The sequence below is a fragment of the Bos javanicus genome, chromosome 10, assembly GCF_032452875.1.
Source record: "Bos javanicus breed banteng chromosome 10, ARS-OSU_banteng_1.0, whole genome shotgun sequence".
Lineage (NCBI taxonomy): Eukaryota > Metazoa > Chordata > Mammalia > Artiodactyla > Bovidae > Bos > Bos javanicus.
Window position 1 is genome coordinate 83,659,345 of NC_083877.1, and position 24,022 is coordinate 83,683,366.

Here is a 24,022-nt window from a genome sequence, read left to right on the forward strand (position 1 = left end):
TCTCTCACAGGTTAAGGACTCAAAGCCTCCAACACCAGCTCTCAGCCTCTGTGTGGTCTTGACAGCAACTAGGACTCCATGGAAGAGTTTGCCCTAGATCCAAGAGGCAGCCTGGGTCTCAAGACCTACGATACAGGTCTCAGGCCAACCTAAAGTTCCTAGAATAAAGCAGCAGGGGGCGGGGGGTGGGTAGGGGAGGCCTTTGTTCCCATCGTCCTTTCCACTTGGAATTCAGCCCACTGCTGAATTCCAGATCACTGCTGTTGTAGTCCTGAGCATCCCTCCTGGTTCTGCTCCAATGCCCCCAACCTTTCTGGACCTGTTCTCCCTTACTGCGTACACTCAGGACCATCATCCCTCATTCCATCCTGAATTAGAGCCATTTGTGTACACACTGTCCCCGCAGCTGGCAGGTGGTTCTCGTGGGAAACCTCTACTGTTGACACCGAGCTCTAGATGACCTCACCCCCAGGCTGCAGCCCACAGTAGACATTGATGTTATATTAATCAGATTGGCTGAGATGACCCCCTCTGAGCATCTCCATGAACACAGAGCACTCAGAGGTGTGAGGAGAGCAGAAAGGAGAGATGACCGAAGGGTCTGGGACCCCTGCCAGGCCCTCCTCAGGTCCCTCAGCCCCCCAGGGAGACTCTCTGGAATTGTGTTTTCCCTCTGTTTTGGGGCTGAGCCTCTATTTAGTCCCTGGAGGGGGCTGGCATTATTTTCCTCAAGGTTTCAAGGGGGTTGAGGAACGTTTCATGTTTCTCTGTTTGGCAAATAGTCCGTCCCCTGCCTCGGCTTCCAGCAATCAGGAATCCCAGACACGGAAGCCAGAGGGACTCAGGTTTCTTCCTGAGGAGGGGCCGCCCCAGCAGATGCCAGTCGAGAGAGCCGGGAACTCCCGCCAGGAGGTGGAGGGTGCAGGTGGCGGGGTGTGCACAGGGCCTTGGCTTTTCTCTGAAGGGGTGGGAAGGGAAGAAAGGAACCGCTCTGGATAAAAAGCTCCAGGACGCAGGCAGAAGGCAGGCTCAGGCCTCCTGCTCCCATGAAGACCTCTTTCTTTCTGAGCTGGTCTGGGGGTCACAAGGGCCAGTGGCAGCCATTCTGCTCCCTCCTGAGGGCACGTTTCTCTTTGGATGGAAGAGACTCCGAGCTTGCTGGGCTGGAGAGAGGGGCGGGAGGGGCGAGTCCCAGCTGAGAGCGGCGGGCCGGCCCAGATGCCAGCAGACTCGGCTTCTGAGCAGAGGCTGGGCGCTGGCAGGCGGGCGCGGGTGTGAGGAGCAGCGCTGACACCTGAATCTCTGCTCGCCTCCCCCTGGAGAGCACTTTAATGAGGCTCACAGCTGTAATATCACAGAACGAGCATTAACAATGCTAATTACCTCAAGTTTAGCCCAAACTGGTTCTCAACCCACCCGTCTTGGGAACACACTGTTGTTCTGGCCCCGCTGGAGCACGGCAGGGGCTGCGGCTTGTGACAGGAGGTGACAGGGGAGCGGCCGTCTGAGCCAGGGTGGGGAGGGGCGCGCTGCAGGGACCCCCAGCAGAGGAGGAAGTGAAAGCCCTGGTGGTGAAGGATGTTGCTCCGGCTGTTTAAGACAAACCCAGGGGAGGAGCGTCCAGCGGCAGGCCTCCTTTGGAGAAGGCTGGGACCAAAGGCGGGGTCCAGTCACGTCTGGGCAGAGGGTGGTGGGCCCACAATGGCCTCCTGAAGCCTCAAAGGCTCCTCCTATCATGAAAATCCAAAGATGTTTTTACACGGGTGTGTGTGTGTGTTTAAAGCAGCAAACAGCAATATATGAAATGGATTAAATCAGAACCGTGTGCTAGTGACGGCATATTAAAAAGCAGAGACATTACTTTGCCAACAAAGGTCCGTCTAGTCAAGGCTATGGGTTTTCCAGTGGTCATGTATGGATGTGAGAGTTGGACTGTGAAGAAGGCTGAGCACCAAAGAATTGATGCTTTTGAACTGTGGTGTTGGAGAAGACTTTTGAGAGTCCCTTGGACTGCAAGGAGATCCAACCAGTCCATCCTAAAGGAGATCAGTCCTGGGTGTTCACTGGAAGAACTGATGTTGAAGCTGAAACTCCAATACTTTGGCCACCTGATGAGAAGAGCTGACTCATTTGAAAAGACCTCGATGTTGGGAAAGATTGAAGGCAGGAGGAGAAGGGGATGATAGAGGATGAGATGGTTAGATAGCATCACCGACTCAATGGACAAGAGTTTGAGTAAACTCCAGGAGTTGGTGATGGACAGGGAGGCCTGTGTGCTGCAGTCCATGGGGTCACAAAGAGTCAGACACAACTGAGCGACTGAACTGAATTGTGTGCTAGTCATCATTTGCTTCAAGTTCGGGGCTTAGGAACCTTTTCTCCACCCCTGCCTCACGACACCTCTGGACATCTCCAAAGTCCCTTCTAGAAGCCTAGGCCCCTGTACTTGAAAACCCAGTGTTGTAGAATGACCCAGCCTTCCAGCTTCCTGGTGTCTGGCATGAAATCATGTCCTTCCCAGGGCTGCTTGGAGTCAGACATTGCAGGACATCCCAGAGCCTCTGACCCAAGCCAGAAGGACAGGCGCAAGTTCTCCACATGGGTACTGCCCTGATCTGTTGGCTCCTTCCCCAAGCCTGCCTAAGCTTGGGGCTGGCTTTGTATCAGTCTTGGCTATATCTACAAGTCTAAGGTCACCCAGCAAGATAACATGAGACTGAGACCTTCTGACTCCTTTCTGCTCCACCAAGAAGGAGAAGTCACACCATCTCTGTCACCAGCCCACCCCCTTCAACTCTCCAACACCAGGGGTTATCCCACCCGTCCCTTCTCCTTAGCCCCTCCTCCCCATGCTTTCTCCTCTGACCAGGAACAGAACAAAGGAAACCTGTTCTGCTCTGAGTTTGAGCATAATGTGGGTCCCTCCAGTTTTCCTCTCCTTCCCTCATCCCTGCCACCCTCTGAAGCAACATCAGTGTCTGATCTGTATACTAGGTCACTTTCCCGGGCCCTAAGACCCATTGCCTCCCCAGGAGCCCTCTCTCAGGAAATGGTGGATTGAGTCTGGGATGTAAAGCTGGTTCCCCGGTCTCAGAGTGGAAACATCACATTCCCTACATGCAGATCCCCTGTGTTTATGCCATCTTTTCCTGCCTGAACTTGGTTACGAACCTGAGTCCCCCAGTCCTGGAATGAGCAGCTCAGCATTACCCACCCAGCTCCCACCTTAGACCATCCTGGGTGAAGGCCTGGCCTTTCTGCTCGACAGCCTGTGTCTGCAACCATGATCAACGTCCCCTCTGCTAGAAAGAACTGCCCCATACCCCACTTCTGAAAGGAAAGGCTGAAGGTGTGTGATGACATTGCAGGACAGTGGAACATTTAATCATCAGATCCCGTCTTTCCCCACTGCATGTCCTTCTGTGTCTTCCAAAAAACACAATAGACTCCAACTAAAAGCACACTGAGATCAGAAGTCCCTGCTTGTGGTCTGGCTCCCCAGATGTCCCCTGGCTGCATCCCTCTTATGTCATATTATTACCTATGTGGTTTGTAAGCTCCATGGGTGTGGGGTCTTATTTCTCTGCTGTATCCTGAGTGCCTAGCACATAGTAGAAGTTTTACTTACTTATTTACCTTGAATGTGTTTAGACTGATACCCAAGATGTAGCCTCCAAAAACCACTTCTACATGGTTCAGATCCTGCACCCAGAGGCTGTGCCTTTAAGGAGGTTGCTAAGCAGGCTGGGGACTCCGGGCAGACTTGTCTCCTGTGAACTTCCTGCCCCTCACCCAGGGCAGCCATCTCACTGCCTACAGGCGACGACCTGACAGGGGAGGAGCAGTGATTCAGCTGGTTTCTAGATTGGTCCTGAGCCTGAGGTCTCTCTTTTCCCCACTGCTGCAACCACCTCAGCTGTGAGTCATCTCTGAATCATTGGCCTTACCTCCCCCGGAAACTTCAGGGGCTTCTCTTCAGGATGCCCTGCCATCTTCTCAGAGGACTCATGAGATGGCGCTTGTGGTGGAGCTGCCTGCTGTGCCCACGAAAGCTACCATGACCGTGTCTTCACTGGAGCTTGTGTGTGATGGGGTCAGAATTCCATCCGCAAGAGCAACTGGGACCTGGAAGACTCCTCGCCTCTGGAATCTCCTTGCAACCTGGAAGCTCCAGCATTTCCCTGGAGCCTAGCACACATGCACAGGCATGTAGTCCCACTGGACACCCCAGAACGAAAGGGGTCTACTCACACAGGCTCTATACATTTGCAAATGGTTTTTAAAGATGGGGAGCAGCAGGGGGCGTGGGAAGGTGGGTGGGGAGAGAAGAACCAAAAATTGCCAAGAGTTTTAAAACCTTTTATTTGTTTACACATTCTCTAAATTGCAGACAAAAAGATTCACTACATAGATCGTCAACACTGCTAACCAACCACAGAACAAGATACAACCACAGCAAGTAAGGGACATGGCCTGTGACTCAGTCTTTGTGGAGGTTCAAGGGCTCCATGGAGGGGCTGGGATGTCCAGGGGTCCCCAAGATAAAGGCTGCTCGATGCCCACTTCCCATTGGCTACGGGACTTGACCTCTCCTTGGCGCCTCTCCCAGAAGCCAGGTCAGGACAGGAGGAAGGCAAGGGGAGAGGGCAGCATCCTGGCTCACAGGCAGCCCTCCCAACGGCCCTCTTCTGAAGGAAGCAGTGGACCCGGCTTCTGGACAAGTCCTTGCCAGTGGATCCAATTCCAGGTGTGGGGTGCTTCCCACCTGGAGATCCTCCTGGACGCTCACAGTACACCCACTCTCTGGGAAGTCACAGAACCCGCGTGTCCTCTTAGGACGCTGGGAGATGTAGCACAGCCTCATCTCCAATACTGAAACACTGAGAGACGTTGTAATACCCCTCAGACAGGGCAGAAACATCACAGCACTGTTCACAGCAGGAGCAGTGGGAACTTAACACACAGGAGAAAGGAGCACCCCCAGAAGACAGAGGAGCAGAGTGGGGCACACACATCTACGGCTGAGACGACAATCACATCACACCTGAAAGAGGCTGTGGGGTGGGAGAACGGGGGCTTTTGTCTGTCTGTTGCTGTGGTGGCTTTTTAGAGGTGCCAACGGAGATCTCCTCGGGCCATTGCAACTTCCTAAGTCTGGAGCCCTTCTCTCTAACCTCATGAAAGCTGTGTCTACCTCAATCCTGGACATTGTCTGAGGTACTCAAGTGGCTCAAGGCTGGACAACTCTAAGTTCTCCCATCAAGCAGGAGGTAATGGGTGTTGGATCCCAAGGTCCAATGAGGAGGGAGTTCAAGGGAGCATAAAAGGAAGACCTTTGTTAGCAGGCATTCCTGTTGCTGGAGGTTAACTCTCTTGGCCATTCATTTATGACTAAGAGTTTTGCAAAGAGTTGAGGCAGGGTGAGTAGAAGAGTAGGGCTTCCCAGATGGCTCTAGTGGTAAAGAACCCACCTACCAACTCAGGAGATGTAAGAGATGCGGGTAGAAGAGACTAGAAGGCATTTTGGAATAATGGGCATACACTGTGAAAATGGCCTCCTCTCTTGTGACCACACCTGAAGAAGTGACACCCAGTTTGCCTCTTATCTGTGGGTCTAGAGGTCCAAATGGACCCTTGGCAATTGGAGGTCATTGGAACATCTCCAGGGGCCACCTTTCCAACCACAGCCCATAGCAATCCGAGGATGGTAAATTCCTGAAGCTGTGAGGCACAAGGGTCTCTTCACCAGCTGGGTCAGGCAGTGTGAAAGCTCGAGGAACCCCTTCCCAGGCTCCTCACGCTCTCTCTTCAACCAGAGCCTGCACAGGCCTGAGCCTCCTCCCACGACACTGGGGCCAGTGTCCCCTCCTGTGGGACCCCCTTCAGCCTCCCTACCCCTGGGGCCACAGCTTATCCAGAGGAATCCCAGGAAGACATCAAAGCTGCCACAATCAGCCTCTCTCTGAGGAGAAACATAGTGGGACTTCAGGCAGCTAGAAGAAAATCAATTTATCTTCGTTTCCTGGCAGAGATATTCCATTTCTTGGCTCTCAAAGGGGAATGTCATCAAAACTGGGCTTTAAAACTGCCCTCGATCTAAACACATTTGGAAAGCGAGATGCAGACCCAGTTGAGGACTTGTTGTGACTCTTAATCCAGTGGACTGTGTGATGTGGATGGGACGGTCCCTCCCCCAGACTTCCACTTCCTAATTGGCCCAGTGGGTCACCCTCAGACTGGGAATGGGTCTGAGCAGACTGTATTCTCAGCCTGAGAGTAGACTTGAGTAGAAGAGGAGGGAAGACCATCTCGGGGCTCAGCCCACTGGGCCAGCAGTGTCCACCCTTCATGGAGCCAGGGGTAGGGGTGAGGGTGGGTTGTGGGCTCAGGGTCTGAGGCCGGCTGCCTGGGGGAGGTGCTGCCAGTCTGGCCTAGATGGGATCCAAGTCAGATGGCCTTCCTCTCTCTCCTCCTGCCGGCACAAGACACTGCTGAAACTGGGTCAATAGGAAGAGCCTTGCCCAAAGGCTTTCAAACAGATGGGTAGATCAAGCCCCAGAATGCACTTCGGGTTCTCAAGCACTTTAAAACCAGACCCTCAGCCAAGCATCATGAAAGCCTCGTGTCCCTGACTCTCCACAGAGATCACAAAACCACCTTCTGGGAGCCAGTGCTGTCCAGGGAAGAGCGTTTCCCAGAACCTGCCCAGCGGAGGAAGTGAAGGCTGCTTTAGGCCAACTCTGAGCTGATACCAACCCAGGGGCAGATACGAGCTTTCCCCTTAGCCCAGGTGCTCAGCCTGAAAGCCAGTTTGGGGCGGCTTCTTCAGGGAGTAGCTAGAACTGGAATCTGTCTGTGACGTGTGTAGAGGAAGGACGAGCTGGAGCAAATAGCCAATTTCTGATGCTGTCAGACAGTGGGAGTCTAGTGGAGCATGAAGCTCAGATCTGACGAGCACCTGGCCAAAGGAGGACAGAGAAGGTTTACTGAAAACACCTTTGACATGCCCTCCCCCCCCACCTCCAAGCCAGAAATGCTGTGCAGCTGGGACAGCCTGGCTGGGGTCTCCGTGGGAGTCCACCCAACCCATGCATGAGGCCTGCATCCCACCAATCTTCATCTCTGCTTCCTCCAGTGGGGACTGGACAAGGCCATCGTGAGGGTCCCTTTCGACCTCTGATCAGGCCCTGCCAGTTGCACTTGCCTGCCCATCACCCAGTGGCCCAGAGGCAGCTTCTGGAGGCCCAGGCTCTGAGTCCCTCCAGCTGGCAACACACTCCAGCCCAGGTGCCTTCATCATCTCACTCCCGTTCCTGTTAAGGCTCTCATCTTCCCAGGGCAGCCAGTGCTTCAGAGACTTAAAAGCAACCGGGCTGATGTCAACTGCGCTCCTCTCCCCCAGCCCCAGAGGGTGAGAATAACGGGACGCCTAGGCCTACTCATCTTCTACTGACCAACATGTGTCCTAAACAGAGACCAAACACACTCATACCTTCCCTGATGGCATGCCATCTGACATGTGATCAGGGTGGTTTGAGGGGGTGGAATTTTAAGGCTGAAAAGCACCTGAAAGGTTGGGCTGGGATGTACTTTATTCCTCCAGACCCTGTGGTATCTGGCACACTGCCCGGCCTGTAGTACATACCCCACCAAGTGTTTAGGCCGGTACCAGCCTGCCCAGCAGTCCTTCATGGCAGGCAGGAAATGTGTTCATGCGCCTCTGGAGGAGAGATGCCCAGAGTGGGCAAATGGAGCAGATGAGTGGTGGGCACAAGGATGGACATGTTCCATTCCCTGGTCCAGGGCACGAATGCCCCTTAAGCATCTGAGCATCTCTTGCCAAAGTGTGACTCTCTGCCTTCCCAAATGCCACAGGGGCCAGATGCATTGATGAGCCCTGCCTCCCTACCCTGCCTCTCTCCAGCCACCTGCCCCCACCACCTCTGCTCGGGGATAACTGTTTTATGTTTTCATGCTCTCACTCACATATTTGTGTTTTCCTTTTTTTTTCTAGTACCTAATTTAGGCCTTCAACTACATGGTGAAAATGTGCAGGGAGAAAGTGTTTTCCTTTTCTTTTGGGCTACTGTTTCTTTCCACTACCACTCCATCCTGCAGCATCCAGCCTGGCAGGAGGGGAGGGAGGGATGGTGCGGGAAGGGAGAAGGCTGGGTAAGGAAGAGGAGAACCCATGTCTCGGTGGGGAATGATCATAAAAGGGCAAAGTCAACAAAACCACAACCCCAGTGTTACCCAGAAAATCTTTGCATCCTTTCAACAGAAAGCAGAATCAAGACTTTTTTCCAGGTCCCCAACTATTGCCAAACATCTCCCCCAAGGAAGCAGAGGAGAGGGACGAGAGAGTCCTCACTGCCAATGACTTTCCAAGTGCAGGGATTCCTTTCCAATTCCCTGCGGTTATGCAGGGGCTGGAAGCTGGGGGAGCTGGCCTGCAGGAACCTCGGGGAAAGAAAGCATCTGGTCTGGTGGCTTCTGGTTACCAGCAGGTTCTCCTTCTCATTCTGCAGCAACATAAAGGTTTGCTTTGGTTCCCTAAGCCACGGGTGTGTGTGTGCATCTGTGTTCTCATCATCCGTACTAATAACATAGATAGGAATTATAGAGATGCAGAGAGACAAGCAAACAGGATGCAGTCTATATGAATACAACCTGAAGACTTGAGGGGTGTTGTTGAGAGAGAACAGAGATCTTAGGGGCTCACACCCCCGCCCCTCATTTCCTACAATGACTGCTTACCCTCTCTCTTCCCCACCACAGCAACATTTTTTTTTTTTTTTGCCATACTGGGTTGGTGCCGTCCTGAATGGTCGCTTTGCTCGCTGCCTGGGCTAGAGGTCATGATTAGTCATTATATCTCTGTCGAAGAGGGTTCTGGCTGCCGGCCAGTCCCGGTCCCTGCCTTCCTCTGGCCTGCCTGGGAAATGTCACCATCAGCACAAATGCTTCCTTCTCTTGGTGGGGCCAAAGAGGGGGAAGGCCTGCAATGCCTTTCTTTCAAAGCACTGGGGTGAAGAGAGGGAGGCAGTTGGGAACAGATACCATGACCAAGGGTGTTCCTGGGCCCTCTGACCCCTGTTCTGCTCCCCCCCAAAGCCTCCCACCCAGGACCCTGGGGAGTTACCTCAGTTCTCAGTCATCTGAGGGACACGGGCAGGGCCCCCTGAGAGCCCCGAGGGTGCCTCCTCTCGGAACCTGCCCCCTTCCAAAGCTTTCCCCGCACACAGGGGCCTCTGTTCCTTCTGGGAAACCATGACCCTCCGCCTGACAGTTTCCTGGAGGTGCTTCCTGTAGCCTCTCCTCCCAGCAGCCTGGGGAGGGCGCCCTGCAGCCACGCCCTGCCCCGAGCAGCTGCTGAGATGCTCAAAGGCAGGCCAGCCCTGCTCCCGCAGCCAGGGCACCTGGGCGGGCGGCACCCAAGGACAGCTTCCTGTCCCTTTGGCCTCCCTCCCAGAACAATTACCTCAGCTGTCCCGCCTCCCTAGAAAGGACCCAGCTCCCCACGGTCAAAGCCCCCTCAAGTTCCCTGGAAGGCCCTGAACTAACCCACCTGCTCTGCTCTTTCTACACCCGGGGCTGGTGGCTGTGGAGAATCCAGACCAGATCCCCAAGCCCTGGGAATGTTCAGGAACTGGGGGAGGGGGGAAGGGGGGAGTCATAACCCCGCTGATAGCTGCAGAGCCCTGCCTCTGACCACTAACCAGTTAGACCTAGGGAAACCCGCAGGGCCATGGGGCTGGGTGGGGAGACCTGAAGGCCTGAGGCAAACGAAAGCATCTGTGCTTCCACCCTCTTCCCGACTCACCTGGTGTCCAGGGGAGACTGGGCTAACGGGGAAACCAAAAGCATCCTTTTGGGGATGGGAGTAAGATCCTCAAAAGGGGAAGCAGACAACAGGAAGAAGAGGAACCCCATCCAGCTTGCTGGGCGGTGGGGAGGACTGGCCAGGTCCCCTCTTTCTTTGGGTCCCAACTGCTGGCCAGCTGGGCTTGGGGACCGGGTCAGGGAGGGCCTCCCGGGCCTGATGCCTCTGAAGGCCGCACCTGGCAGTCCTCCACTCCCAGGGTGGCAGGCAGTGACCCAGCCTGGCTTTTGCTACCACCGCTTTCTCCACCACGCCTCACCTTCCATCCAGACCAGGAGGACCTCAGCAGCTCATCTCACTAATGAGTGTCAAAGGATGCTTTTTCTATGGGGTTGGGAAAATTCACAGCGATCAACCAGGAGACCCACTGTACCTCCCACCTCCAGCTGGATGAAGGGCATCACTCCTGCCTGCTTTGGTCTCTGAAGCGCCCCACCCCCAACCCAGGGGTCCAGAGGCCAGGGGGTCTCAAAAAAGGTAGAGTCGGCTTGGTGTCCAGAACTGACAGAGGTTGAGCCTTTGGGGAAATAAACAAACAAAAAAACATGTTACCAGAATCTTAGGCCTTTAGGGAGAAAATAATGAGTTATAACGACTCTTTCTTCCCATGCCTTCTAGTTATTTGGGTGCAGGATTTCTTCCTAAGAGGAACCCAGGTTTCTGGCCCCCTCCTCAAAGGCCCTCCCCCAGCCCCAATTCTCTTCATTTTACTTTGCCTAAAGTGAAAATCTTTGACCCTTTCCACTCCTTCCTCAGGGCCGCCTCTTCCTCCCTCTCCAGGGATGTGAGCCTGCTCTAGGTGACACCAGTGTCCAGCTCAGAAAAGGAGGCAAGCAGGGCACCTCCATCAGGAGTGTGAACTCAGCTCTGACCCAGGAAGCCATGTCTCCCGAAGGTTGGGACACAGGCACACCCTGAGCAGGGGCCCACAGTGAGTGGCAGGGGAGAGCCTGGGGGTTCAGGGAGTGAGAGAGGAAGGGGGCTGTGGTCCCAGCACCTGCATTTGGACTGAGAACCTCCTAGGGGGCAGAGAAGGGGGTCCTTAGGGCTCCCCCCTCACCTCCTACACAAGGACTCAAAGAAGATACCAGAGGCCCCTCTTCTCTGAGTCGGGAAGCCTAAGGGTGCCCATAATTTTTCTTCAAGAGCATAGATCTATCTCTTAAATTTGCCCCTATAGGAAGAGTAATAATAATCATCTCATTTTTCTTCCTTAAAATATCTGAACTTTTAAAGGGAAGGGCATAAAAGAATCATGCTGTGTTCAAAGCACAAAGACTCAAATGCAGCATGAGCGTAAACTCTCCAGGGTATCATGAAACCATCACTGTGAAAGCCAAACCCTCCCCCAACCTTAAACCTGCTCTCCTCCCCAGCTCCGAAGGAATCTGGCCTCCCTCCCACGGGCTTGCTATCCTGGTTGCAGACAGACTGAGCCAAGTCCAGGGAAGCAGCTGCCCCCAAGGCCTGTGCAGGCCTCCTACCTGGCTCCGGGGCATTGACAGGAGCAGGGGCGCCTTTGGACTGGCTGGCTCCTGCCTCAGGGGCTCTGAGTCAGTGCGGGGTTGAGAAAAAAAGTCAGAAGGTGAACATCCCACCAGGGGCCTTGTCTCTCTATTTCCTCACTCTGGTGCCTGCACTGGATTTGCTGCAGGCCCCAAAGGCAGCGTTTTGAAAATACCTACAGGAAACAGAGGGTTTCAACTTCCAGCTTGGACCCCACAGCTGCACCTTCTCTCTGGCTAGCGGGAGCCACAGCATCAGGGTGAAGCTGAACCAGGGCACCCTGGCTGTGCCTGGGCTTTGAGCTGAGAGGCAGCAGCATCCTTACCTCCACATGGTGGCCTCTGTGCAGTGACAGGCGCTACCACGGTGCAGGGGAGACCCCCCCTCCGCTCCCCCCACCAAGGAACCCAAGCCCCATGCCAGGATCTTCAGCAACATTGCCTCTAGTCCCTGAAAGAACCCTGCTGGATAGGCCAGATCCCCCTCCTCAGATGTGGAACATGAGGCCCAGAGAGGTTAAGTCATCTCCCCAAGTCATTTCTGCTAGAAACTAGCAGATCTGGGCTTTAAAAACCAAAGTTTTTAAGCGACTGTTACACTGAACTGAATGACGGCCCTCCCCAGAGGTCAGAGCTCCGTTCTAGGCTGCACTGACCTTATAGAAGGGAGTATCTTCATTCTGAAATCCCCAGCCCCAGCATCCTCACCTTTCACCACAGATCCATGCTCAGTCACAATAGTCTTGTCACAGCTTGACCTAGTGACCCTGACCACAGGCAGCCTGTTCCTTAAAACATAAACCCCCTTTGGTCAAAATGGCGATTCCAAGAAGGCGTCTAACCTTGGCTAACTCACACGAGAAAGTGGGTGTGAAAATCATTTTTGGGGGTCCCCACCTGACAAGCCCAGCTTTCCAGTGATGACTTATATAACATTATGCCTTTTAAGACTCCTAATATCACTGTGGAACAGGCAGGACACGTATTATCTCCATTTCACAGATGGGCAAACTGAGGTTCAGAGACATTCAGTCCTTTGCCCAAGGTCAAACAGCTACTCAGTGGCAGGGGTAAAACAAAAACCCTGAGCATCCATATGCACCCACGATTCCAGCTCATTCTCTGGGGCTCAAAAAAAGAGCAGTTGTTGACCAACACCTTCCTTTTTTCAATACACAAAGTGATCAGTGTGACCATGATTTTTGCTTGCATTATCCTGCAAGTGCCATCTCATCAGCCGGCTTTGCCATCCCCATTTTCCAGATGGGGGAAACTGAGGTCTCGAAAGAAGGGATTGGGCCCATCCTGCAGGCAGTGAAACTGAAAAGGGAATTCTGGGCTTTCCTGATGTTCAGTGCAGAGTCCTGGCCACCCTCACCCCTGTGGAAGGTTCCAGCACCTTCCTTGCTCTGCAAGACTCAATCACACCTTCATAGCTTCTGTGGCAGCCAGCGTGTCTGGAGAAAGAACACAGTCCCCTCCCCCCCACCCATCAACTGTGTTGAGGTGGGGAACACTCTCCAAAGAGGGTCTGTCACATGCAGGGTCACTGTTTTGGTTTCAGATTTGCTTTTTTAAGCTTTTAAGCCATTTGTGGCTTTTGCGAACAGCTTGATGACTTTTTTCCTAAAATTAAATCAAAGTGACTCTTCAAAACCAATAACCATTCTTTGAGGATGCCCACTTTGGGTTTTGTGGGAGGACAGAGAGCCAGGGCCGTCAGGGGAAGAAATCCGGCCCTCTGATGTGACCCTCTTGGGTAAACGGATGATGGTGTGACCACACGGCAGCTTCCCAAACCCTCCCTGGGCCTCCAGAATCCAAAACGGGTGCACCAACCAACAGGGGGAAGGAAATCCCTCCAGAGGAAGATGGAAATCCAATCTGGTCAGCCCTTTAAACGAGATCATTATGTACCCGTGGAACTCCCTCCAAGGCCGCGGGCCCCTGCAGGGGACTGACCTCCGCCTCTGGCCACAGGTCACCCTGCAAAGGACCCGGGGAGAGATCCACACAGCTTGGCTCCCCGCCAGGCTGCCCCGGGTCCACTGGCCAAGAGCAATTAGCCAGGAAGGAGGGCTCTTGCCAAATCCTGGCGAGAAGGTCGCAGCCGGGCAGAGGTGGCCCAAGTGGCTGGAGCCTCCAGGCCTCTGGAGGGCTTTTTTCAGGAGCTGAAGTTCTAAAAATAACTTGGGTCTTTGTTGTAAGCAGCCAGACCACAGAAATGGAGCTGATTTCAAGGAAGCTGAGCACACGTGAGGCTCCGGCTCACCGAGACCTGCCCTTTGGGCAAATGATTTTTCCAGAAATGTGTCAGTTACTGTGTACTGCTGCTGTTGCCACTGCTGCGGAGATTCAAAGGTGGCCGGGCCTGCTCCAGCCCACGGGGCTGACTCCCAACACAGACTTCTCAGCATGTGAGTGCCTCCCCACCTCTTTCTTCTCGACACATTTTTTTTTTCAAAGGGAGAATCCAGCATGGACTGGGGACTTTGGAGGCAAGAGCAGCCCTCGAGCTGAAGGTTCTGCGTGATGGTCACCCTGGTCATAAATAATCACATCATCCCAGTTATTTGTTTAGGGAATCATCATTTCTTCCCCCATCCTAAAACTCCCAGAGTCGGGTCTCAGCAGACAATGGCAAACGTACACGATGCAGAAGGAAGGAGTTACTCGGGAAAAGGGATCCGTGGTGCCATGTCAATACTGAAGGGTTTCTCAGAGCTGCAGTCCTCAGGACCAACACTCAGATTCTTGGTCTGGCAGCCTTCACTCACCTTCCCGGGTTCTTGGTCCACCTGGGAAAGCTCCAGACCCAGACCGAGTGGAAGGCAGAGTCTTGACCTCTTCAGAGCTCCGCCTACGCTGTGGCCGGTCTCTCTTCAAGGATGCCCTAGCTCTGACAATCTGGTCCCAGGCAAAGCCATTCCTGATGGACAGCAAATACTGATCGGCTGTGACAGGGCCTCAGAAGTACCTTCATGGCATTTGCACCCACCTCTCATGGCCTCCCCCACCCTCCCCAGCACCATCTAGAGACCCCCCCCCCCGGCTGTCACTGACATCACTGGATATCTGCTGGGGGTGCAGAAAGCAGCAAAAAGTTCTTCTTCAAAGAGACGGGGGTACCAGGAGGGATTTCAGGGCTTCATCATCTAGATGGCCTCCAGGTCCCGAGTCTAGAAATTTCCAGGGAGGCTTGTAATAAATAAAAACTTCTCTGCAGCCCTTTGTTCCTCTGCTGAGTTCAGGATGGAAAGATGAAGCTGAGGGCAGGGAGGCTGTGCGAAGGTTTCTTGGAACACGATAGATATTACGAAACACCAAACCACACAGGATTGACGGGATGGGTGGTCACAAAATGGGACCTTAAAATGGGGAGCCAGTGAGAGGGCCTGGTGCTAGGATAAATGTGAGGGAGGGTCCACAGGGCTGTGGCTGAGATCATTCTTCAAGAATTTACCATCTTTCTGGCAGAAACAAGGGGTGGGGGCTGGCTGAAGAACGGAAACCTGCGCATAGGAGGTAAGCAGACACCTCGCCCCTTGATGCCCTGTGTCCGCATGCTCTGTGGTTACTGATTGGTATTCCTCCTTCCAGTTGGTCTGTCTGGATATACGGGAGTAGGGGCTTGATCAGGTTTGAACTGGGCTCTGCTTCAGCCTCTCCAATGGCAAGTCACCTTATATGTGTGACCGGGGACCCTAGGCCTGGCAGCCGAAGGCTGAGGCTTTTTCTTTGAGCAGCTCCCAGCATAAGTGGCAGCTCCAGCTCCCTACAAGAAAAAGATGGCATTACAAGCAGCCTCTCCCCAAGCCTCAAGCCCCGCCCCTTGGCCCTAAACTTTTTATCAGCCCCATTTTATTTTGATTTTCATGATCCAGAGACCTAGTCCCAGTTCCAAAAACGTGCTGAAGTCTGTCGCTCAGCAGAACAACACTGCTCAGAAAATAGTGCACAGAGATTGGCTGAACAGCAGTGAAGACCCTGCTTCCTCGGTTGTGCCTCTTAACCAGCATCACCGGGTCTGAACCAGTTTCCCCTAGAAACTCACACCTCTTCCACCATCTCAGTCATAAGCCAGGGAAACATCTCCTTGGCCTTCAAGCTGGAATTTCAGCTGGTTGAACTGGGCCTCAGTTGCATGATCTGTAAAATGGGAGTGGTCATACCTACTTCGAAAGGTTATGACAATTAAATGAGACAAGATATGTGAAGCCCTTAGCACAAGGCCTGCACTTTAGTGAGGGCTCAGGAAGTGGTAGAAGTAGCTGTTATTGTTATTGGTGATCTCATCATTATTACCTTCTGGGGGCTCAGCCACGGGGGGATTTAAACAGTACATGTGGTAGCCACGGTCACAGTCATCGCAGAAGAGTAGCTGGTCCTGGTGGAACACAGAGTAGAAGGAGAGGAAGAAATATGGAATTATTTAGGTTAATTATTTTTCTGGCCCCAGTGGCCTATGCCACCAGCTTATTTCCATTAATCAAGTTCCCTGGATACCCATTTCCCAGCCCCATTTGGAGTCCTTGCTTCCCTCTGAACAGCCACGTACTTTGCCCACACCTGGAATTCCCCCATCTGTCTTCTGAACTACGCAAACCCTACTCCCACGTAAGTGTTCTCTTCAAATCATTCCTCCTCCAAGAATCCCCCCTAGCCCACCATCTCACATCCAAGCCTAAAGGGATTCTTTATGCTTCTGAACTCACATCACCAACAATTCTGCCTCCATAAGGATAGAAAATTAATTTAATGCATTTCTGTATTCCTCAGGATATTTGCCTAGTGAATAGACAGTACTTTAAATGTTTGTAAATCTTAGTTGCTCTGGACCTCACTCTTTCCATTTATGAAATGGGCAGCATACTTGCTTGTAACATCCATAACACCTCAGAACCTTTTCAGGGTTTCATTACCAGAGAAATGCAAGTGATATTATGCCACCTGTCAGCTCCTAAAAGCCTCCTTGGAGGCTGGAGGTTGGAGACCAGATGAGAATAGGCCTTTCCGGCACGGTGGTTAACTTCCAAGGACGCAGTTGACATCTTTGCTCATGTAGTTCTCTCTGTTTGAAGGCTCTCCCAGTCCCTGGCCCCTTCTCTTCTGGACTATTCCCTAACCACCCTTCAAGTCTTCAAACACTTCTCTGCTACAAAAACTTCACTAATCTACTCAAATGGAAGTTCTCTGACCCCTCTTGCATCCTCATGTACTTTAGCTTTCTTATGACATTTAATTGCACTTTATGCTGCCAAGCCTGGCATGTGGTAGACGTCTGCACACAGTCCGTTTGGAACACGGCTCTTTTGTCCATGCCTGTACAGGTTGCACAGCCCTTGGGGCAGACCTTGTCTTACTCATCTCCACATCTCCTTCAGAACTTCCATGCATAGGAGCTACTCCGTAGGCGTTTGTGACCTGGACCCCATCCTCCAGGTTCAGCCCTGTTCTATTCAGTTATCTTTGGGTCTGCTTTGATGGCTTATAAAATGTCTGCAAAGTTTTGTATCAAATCTCACCTTGGCTTTCCCCAGTTTAGAGATCCTGGAAAAAGTAGATATAGAAGTTGGAAACCCCTGTGAGCAAGCAGTGAGGCAGGAGAGACCATGAAAGATCTCTTTTTTTATCATGCTAAGGCCTTTCAATAGGACACAATGGGAAGCTTTCAAAGGGTTAGCAACAGAGGAGTGACATGGTTAGACTTGCAATTTAGAAAGATCTCACTAGCTGCTGTATCTTATTGTATCAGAATAGATGCCCAGGTGGAGAGAGATTGGTTCTTGAGGCCGGAAGACCACTTAGGAGGCTGCTGTAGTCATCGGGTAAGAGATAACATATGATGATGGTCTGAACTAGGGTTGTGGGTTAGGGGAGAGAAAAGGGGCCTGCTTCCATTTGAGAGTCATTGATTAGCTGTAGAGAGTGAAAAGAAAGAAATCAAGGGTGTCTCCTAGGTTGTGGTCTTGGTCAGCAAGCCAGATGAGGTAGCCATCCATTAAGCCATGAGCAAAAGAGCAGGCCTGTGGGAGGCAGAAGGCAACTTCAGCTACAAACATGTTCTGTAGATCTACAGATCACCTGGTGAGGATGCCCTGAAGGCAGCTGGAGATCAGGAGAGAGGCCTGAGCACGAGATATGGGTTAGGGAGTCTTTGGTGATGAGATGGCAATTAAGGTCTTGGGAGAGGAAGCCCAGAGTATGTGAAAGCAGATGTTTTTGAACTTGTGCTCATGGAGAGGTATCCATGAACTTCTTGAAATTAAAAGTACAATTTTGCATATAAGTCCAAATGTAGATTTTTCTAAGGAAAAAGTAAATCCATAGCTTTCATTGAATTTTCTGAAAAACCAAGAACTCAAAAAAGTTACTGAGGAGAAGATCAAGAATAGAGGCTTGGGGAACACCAAAGTTAAGGACAGGCAGACAAAAAAGAGGCTAGGAAGCAGCAGTTGGAAATGTAGGATGAAAATGAGAATCTATTCCAAGGGTTACACCATTATTGTCAGAACTCAAGTAAGCTAAATTGCAATATGATTTAGGGATGATATGAGGGAAAACAAGTTAGAAGAGGGACAAGAAACAGGGAGAGACAAGGAAACAATATTACTAATATCTGAAATACACTGACAACTCCTACTTTTATAAGAAGACAGGATATCCTGGTTTAGACTTTCTCAAAGGGAAACCAAGGTATCTGTAGGTTTAAATGTATCATTCATAGGTTGATAATTGTCTAGCACCATAATCTCTTCTTTTCCATTTGCTTCTCAGATAACTGCCTGCCAATATTACCAAAAAAAAAAAAAAAACCCAGCCCATGCTATCCCCCATGAGAAACACACTTTAAGGGTTTCTTGCTCCTAAGTATTTAAGAACCAGAATTCACGTATGGCTACAGTTCCAGTAGAATGGGAATCCTTTTCTGGGATGTACATTCCCACCCACTCTGACAATAACCAGTCACTCTGACAATAACCAGTCTCTCTAGTTTCTTTATCCTTCTTCTATTTCTCTTACACAGTTAAAAAGATATATGTATATTTTCTTATGCCTTTCTTACAAAAATGGCCATGTGCTATAGATAATATTTTTACTTTGCTTTTTTATTTAACAATATATCCTGGAAGTCACTCCATATTAATTCATAAATATGCTCTTATGTTGTTTTTGCTTTACAGTACTTCATTGTGCCATCCTTTATCCACTCATACTGTGTATGAGCATTTAGGTCATTTCCAATATTTTACAAATATAAGCAATGTGAAGAACCTTATGCATATGGGTGTTTTCACAGTGTTATGGGTGTATCTTTAGGATAGGATAGGTGAGACAGCCCAGTCGAAAGGTAAGTGCATGGTGGTTGTGTTCGGTACTGGTAGGACAGAGGGTGGTACCACTGTCTTCCGGCTGACAATGCATAAGGGTGCCAGCTTTCCCACAACTTCATCAACAGAATGTACTGTCATACTTTTTTCCCCTAATTTTATGGGTAAGAAAGGATATCTCAATTTTGTTTACAGTTAAATTTCTTTAATTATGAATGTGTTCAAACCATTTTTCCCCACATGTGTAAGGGTCATTTTTATATCTTTTGTGAACTATCTTTCACATTTTCCCCATTTTCTATCAAGTTTATGATCCTTTGCCCTTCAAACATTAAGGGTCCTTTATGTATAATATGTTGCCTCCTTTATCTGTAGTATATGCTGCAAATATTTTCTCCCAGTTTGTCAGTAATCTATTTATGTTATTCTGTTTTTTAGTATGCAGATGTTTATGTGGTCAGATTTGTCAACATTCTCTTTTATTCCTAGCGAATTCTGAATCACAGAAAATCTCACCTTATATTTAGATTAGAGAAGAATTCATCCATATTTTCTTCTGATACTAATATGGTTTTACTTTTTATATGTATATATCCAGTTCACATGAAGACTGCTATTCTGTATTACACAAGATATGGACCTAATTTTATCTTTTCCCAAATGGTCACCCTATTGTCCCAGTACCATTCATGAAAATGTCTATCTTTGATCCAATAATTTTAGATACAACCTTTGTGTGTGTGTGTTAGTGTGTTAGCTGCTCAGTTGTGTCCAACTCTTTGTAACCCCATGGACTATAGCTCAGCAAGTTCCTCTGTCCATGGGATTCTCCAGGCAAGAATACTGGAGTGGGTTGCCATTCCCTTCTCCAGCAGGTATTCCCAACCCAGGGATCAAACCTGGATCTCCCACATTGCAGGCAGATTCTTTACCATCTGAGCCACTGGGAATACCAGACTTTTATCTTACACTAAATGTCCATATGTAATTGGGTTGATTTGTGGGTTTTCTATTCCATTCCACTGGTCGTTTTGTCCATATTGTTTTAATCTCAGAGGCATTATAGTGTGTTTTAATGTCTGGTAGGGGTAGACGCCCTTCATAATTTGTTGTCTTTCAGTGTTTCATTGGCTAATCTTGCATTTTTTCCATATGAATTTTAGAATCAACTTGTCTAGTTCCATTAAAAAGCATGTTGATGAATTTATTGGGTTTAAATCAAATTTATAAATTAACTTAGGAAGAACTGAAACCTTTACAATTTGAGGCTTCATTCTTTCCAAGATCGTAAGGTAAGGTAAGTCACTTCAGTCGTGTCCGACTCTGTGCAACCCCATAGACGGCAGCCCACCAGTCTCCCCCGTCCCTGGGATTCTCCAGGCAAGAACACTGGTGTGGGTTGCCATTTCCTTCTCCAATGCATGAAAGTGAAAAGTGAAAGTGAAGTCGCTCAGTCGTGTCCGACTCTTAGTGACCCCGTGGACTGCAGCCTTCCAGACTCCTCCGTCCATGGGATTTTCTAGGCAAGAGTACTGGAGTGGGGTGCCATTGCCTTCTCCGAGATCATACCACGTCTTCATTTGTTCAAATCTATTTCTATGTCTTTTCAAAAGCATTTAAAATTTTTCTTTATTTAGGTCTTATGTACTTACAGCTAAGTTTATTTCTAAATATTTCTCCTTTTTTGCTTTTGTAAGTGGAGCTTCTCTACCATAATGTCTTCTAACACAAATAATGTTATTATTTGTGCATATGAGGGCTATTAATTTCTGTATGATAATTCTATATATTGTTACCTTTAATGTTTGAGTTAGCTTTATTGTTGATTCTCTAGAGCTTCCTGGATATACTATCATAGTTTATGAAATAGAGAAAAACTTTCTAATTTGTTACCATTCTTATTGTTACTTATTGTTATCTCAAGTACTTATTGTACTTATTTTTATCTCTTACCTAGTTGCATTAGCTAATATCTCTAGAGTAATGAGTAGTAATAGCATTAGTGGGCATCCTTACCTGGTTCCTGATCTTAGAAATGCCTCTAGCATTTCTCTATTAAATAAGATAATGGCTTTAGTTCTAAGATATGAAAAATTTATCATGTTAAGAAAGTATCCCACAATTTCTATTTTCTTGAGTGTTGTGATCATGAATAGGTGTTGAATCCACTCCCTTATTTTGAAAACTGATGAAGGAAAAGAATCAAGTGTTTATCCTGCTTTTTCTAAATAATCTATAGCTGAGGGTAACCAAATACAAGGCTTGGAAGTTTCTCTTTATAGAATTACTCCAGCTATTAAACAAAGAAGAAGAAATCATAGATTAAGAATATCACTATTTACAATCCTTAATAAAATGGCTATCTGGGGAGGCCTTACAAATAGCTATGAAAAGAAGAGAAGTGAAAAGCAAAGGAGAGAAGGAAAGATATAAGCATCTGAATGCAGAGTTCCAAAGAATAGCAAGGAGAGGTAAGAAACTCTTCCTCAGCAATTAATGCAAAGAAATAAAGGTAAATAACAGAATGGGAAAGACTAGAGATCTCTTCAAGAAAATTAGAGATACGAAGGGAACATTTCATGCAAAGATGGGCTCAATAAAGGACAGAAATGGTATGGACCTAACAGAAGCAAAAGATATCAAGAAGAGGTGGCAAGAATACAGAGAAGAACTGTACAAAAAAGATCTTCATGACCCAGATAACCACGATGCTGTGATCACTCACCTAGAGCCAAACATCCTGGAATGTGAAGTCAAGTGGGCCTTAGAAAGCATCACTACGAACAAAGCTAGTGGAGGTGATGGAATTCCAGTTGAGCTATTTCAAATCCTGAAAGATGATGCTGTGAAAGTGCCGCAGTCAATATGCCAGCAAATTTGAAAAACTCAGCAGTGGCCATAGGACTGGAAAAGGTCAGTTTTCATTCCAATCCCAAAGAAAGGCAATGCCAAAGAATGCTCAAACTACCACACAATTGCACTCATCTCACACTCTAGGAAAGTACTGCTCAAAATTCTCCAAGCCAGGCTTCAGCAATACATGAACCGTGAACTTCCAGATGTTCAAGCTGGTTTTAGAAAAGGCAGAGGAGCCAGATATCAAATTGCCAACATCCGCTGGATCATCGAAAAAGGAAGAGAGTTCCAGAAAAACATCTATTTCTGCTTTTATTGACTATGCCAAAGCCTTTGACTGTGTGGATCACAATAAACTGTGGAAAATTCTGAAAGAGATGGGAATACCAGACCACCTGACCTGCCTCTTGAGAAACCTATATGCAGGTCAGGAAGCAACACTTAGAACTGGACATGGAACAACAGACTGGTTCCAAATAGGAAAAGGAGTACGTCAAGGCTGTATATTGTCACCCTGCTTATTTAATTTATATGCAGAGTACATCATGAGAAACGCTGGGCTGGATGAAGCACAAGCTGGAATCAAGATTGCCAGGAGAAATATCAATAACCTCAGATATGCAGATGACACCACCCTTATGGCAGAAAGTGAAGAGGAACTCAAAAGCCTCTTGATGAAAGTGAAAGTGGAGAGTGAAAAAGTTGGCTTAAAGCTCAACATTGAGAAAACTAAGATCATGGCATCTGGTCCCATCACTTCATGGGAAATAGATGGGGAAACAGTGTCAGACTTTATATTTTGGGGCTCCAAAATCACTGCAGATGATGACTGCAGCCATGAAATTAAAAGATGCTTAGTCCTTGCAAGGAAAGTTATGACCAGCCTAGATAGCATATTGAAAAGCAGAGACATTACTTTGCCAACAAAGGTCCTTCTAGTCAAGGCTATGGTTTTTCCAGTGGTCATGTATGGATGTGAAAGTTGGACTGTGAAGAAAGCTGAGCACCGAAGAATTGATGCTTTTGAACTGTGGTGTTGGAGAAGACTCTTGAGAGTCCCTTGGACTGCAAGGAGATCAAACCAGTCCATTCTAAAGGAGATCAGTCCTGGGTGTTCTTTGGAAGGACTGATGCTAAAGCTGAAACTCCAGTACTTTGGCCACCTCATGCAAAGAGTTGACTGATTGGAAAAGACTCTGATGCTGGGAGGGATTGAGGGCAGGAGGAGAAGGGGACGACAGAGGATGAGATGGCTGGATGGCATCACCAACTCGATGGACATGAGCTTGGGTGAACTCCAGGAGTTGGTGATAGACAGGGAGGCCTGGCGTGCTACAATTCATGGGGTCGCAAAGAGTCGGACACAACGGAGTGACTGAACTGAACTGAACGAATAAAATAGTCAATGTTTGAAGATCACCAACAGTTGATACCTTCACAAAAAGAGAGATACCAGGTATTACGTACCTCATGATGAAAGTATACACCACTGTTTATTAAGTAGTCTTACTATTTTTATATACTAAAGAGGCAGAGAAAAAGAGAGAACCTGGATGTGATGAAGCCTCTAGCTCTAAGCACCATCGTACAAGAAACAAAAGAGACAGAAGAAAATGTCAGACACACCATAGGGATACAGTCAGTAAAATAAAATCACGGGAAACTCTATTGAACAAGTAAACTGATTTATTTAACAAAAAAATCAAAGAGGGAAAAAAGAGCAAAATGAAGGGAAACCCTATGTATTAAAAGAAACTTTAAAGACATACCAATTAACTGGCAATGCATGGGCCTTATTTGAATCCCAATTCAAATAAACCATAATAAAAACATTTAGAAACAATTTAAGATAATTAAGACAATGTTTAAGACAATCAAGGCAATAGAAATATTGACTGGATGTTTTATTATATTAATTATTGATTTCTTAAATCTATGCTAATATTTTGGTTATTTTTGTAAAAAGTAAATCCTTATATGTTTTCAACTTGTAAAAATTATATTCACAATCTTTTAAAAAGTAGTCTTTATCTTTTTGAGATATGTATGGAATATTGTCAGGTGAAATGATATTATGACTAGCATTATGATTTCATGCAAAAGAGGTGGCAACATTTACAATATAAGAGTGGACATGTACTGATCAATGTTGAAGCTGGTGATGGGGTACACAAGTCTCATTATCTTTTCTATCTTTGTATATGTTTGAAATTTTCCATAAAAAAGTAGTTTTTTTAATTCTGCATTTATTATGCTTAATATTTAGACCAAATGACGTGACACATTCCAGAACGTGGTGTAAAAACCCAAGCACATCCCAACAGTAAGCGATGGGCACCATTGTCTACCACTGACCCCTTGAGGGCTAAAGGCCAGCAAGGCAGTCTCTGGCCATTACCTCCTGCACTGTTTCTAAAGGCACAAAGAGTAGCCAAGGTCATTGTCGC

General features: G+C 48.7%; 1 protein-coding gene across 3 annotated transcripts in view; it reads right to left on the minus strand.

Annotated features, from left to right (window-relative positions):
- Positions 1–4,343: 4,343 nt before the first annotated feature.
- Positions 4,344–24,022, minus strand: part of DPF3 (double PHD fingers 3) — a 295,203-nt gene continuing 275,524 nt past the window's right edge. For all 3 annotated transcript variants that reach the window (XM_061429342.1, XM_061429343.1, XM_061429340.1), the window contains exons 10-11: positions 15,694–15,775; positions 4,344–15,163 (exon numbers count right to left, since the gene is read on the minus strand). In XM_061429342.1, coding sequence (XP_061285326.1) covers positions 15,093–15,163; positions 15,694–15,775 — 153 coding nt within the window. In that variant the 3' untranslated portion in view covers positions 4,344–15,092. The remainder of the gene's footprint in view (positions 15,164–15,693; positions 15,776–24,022) is intronic.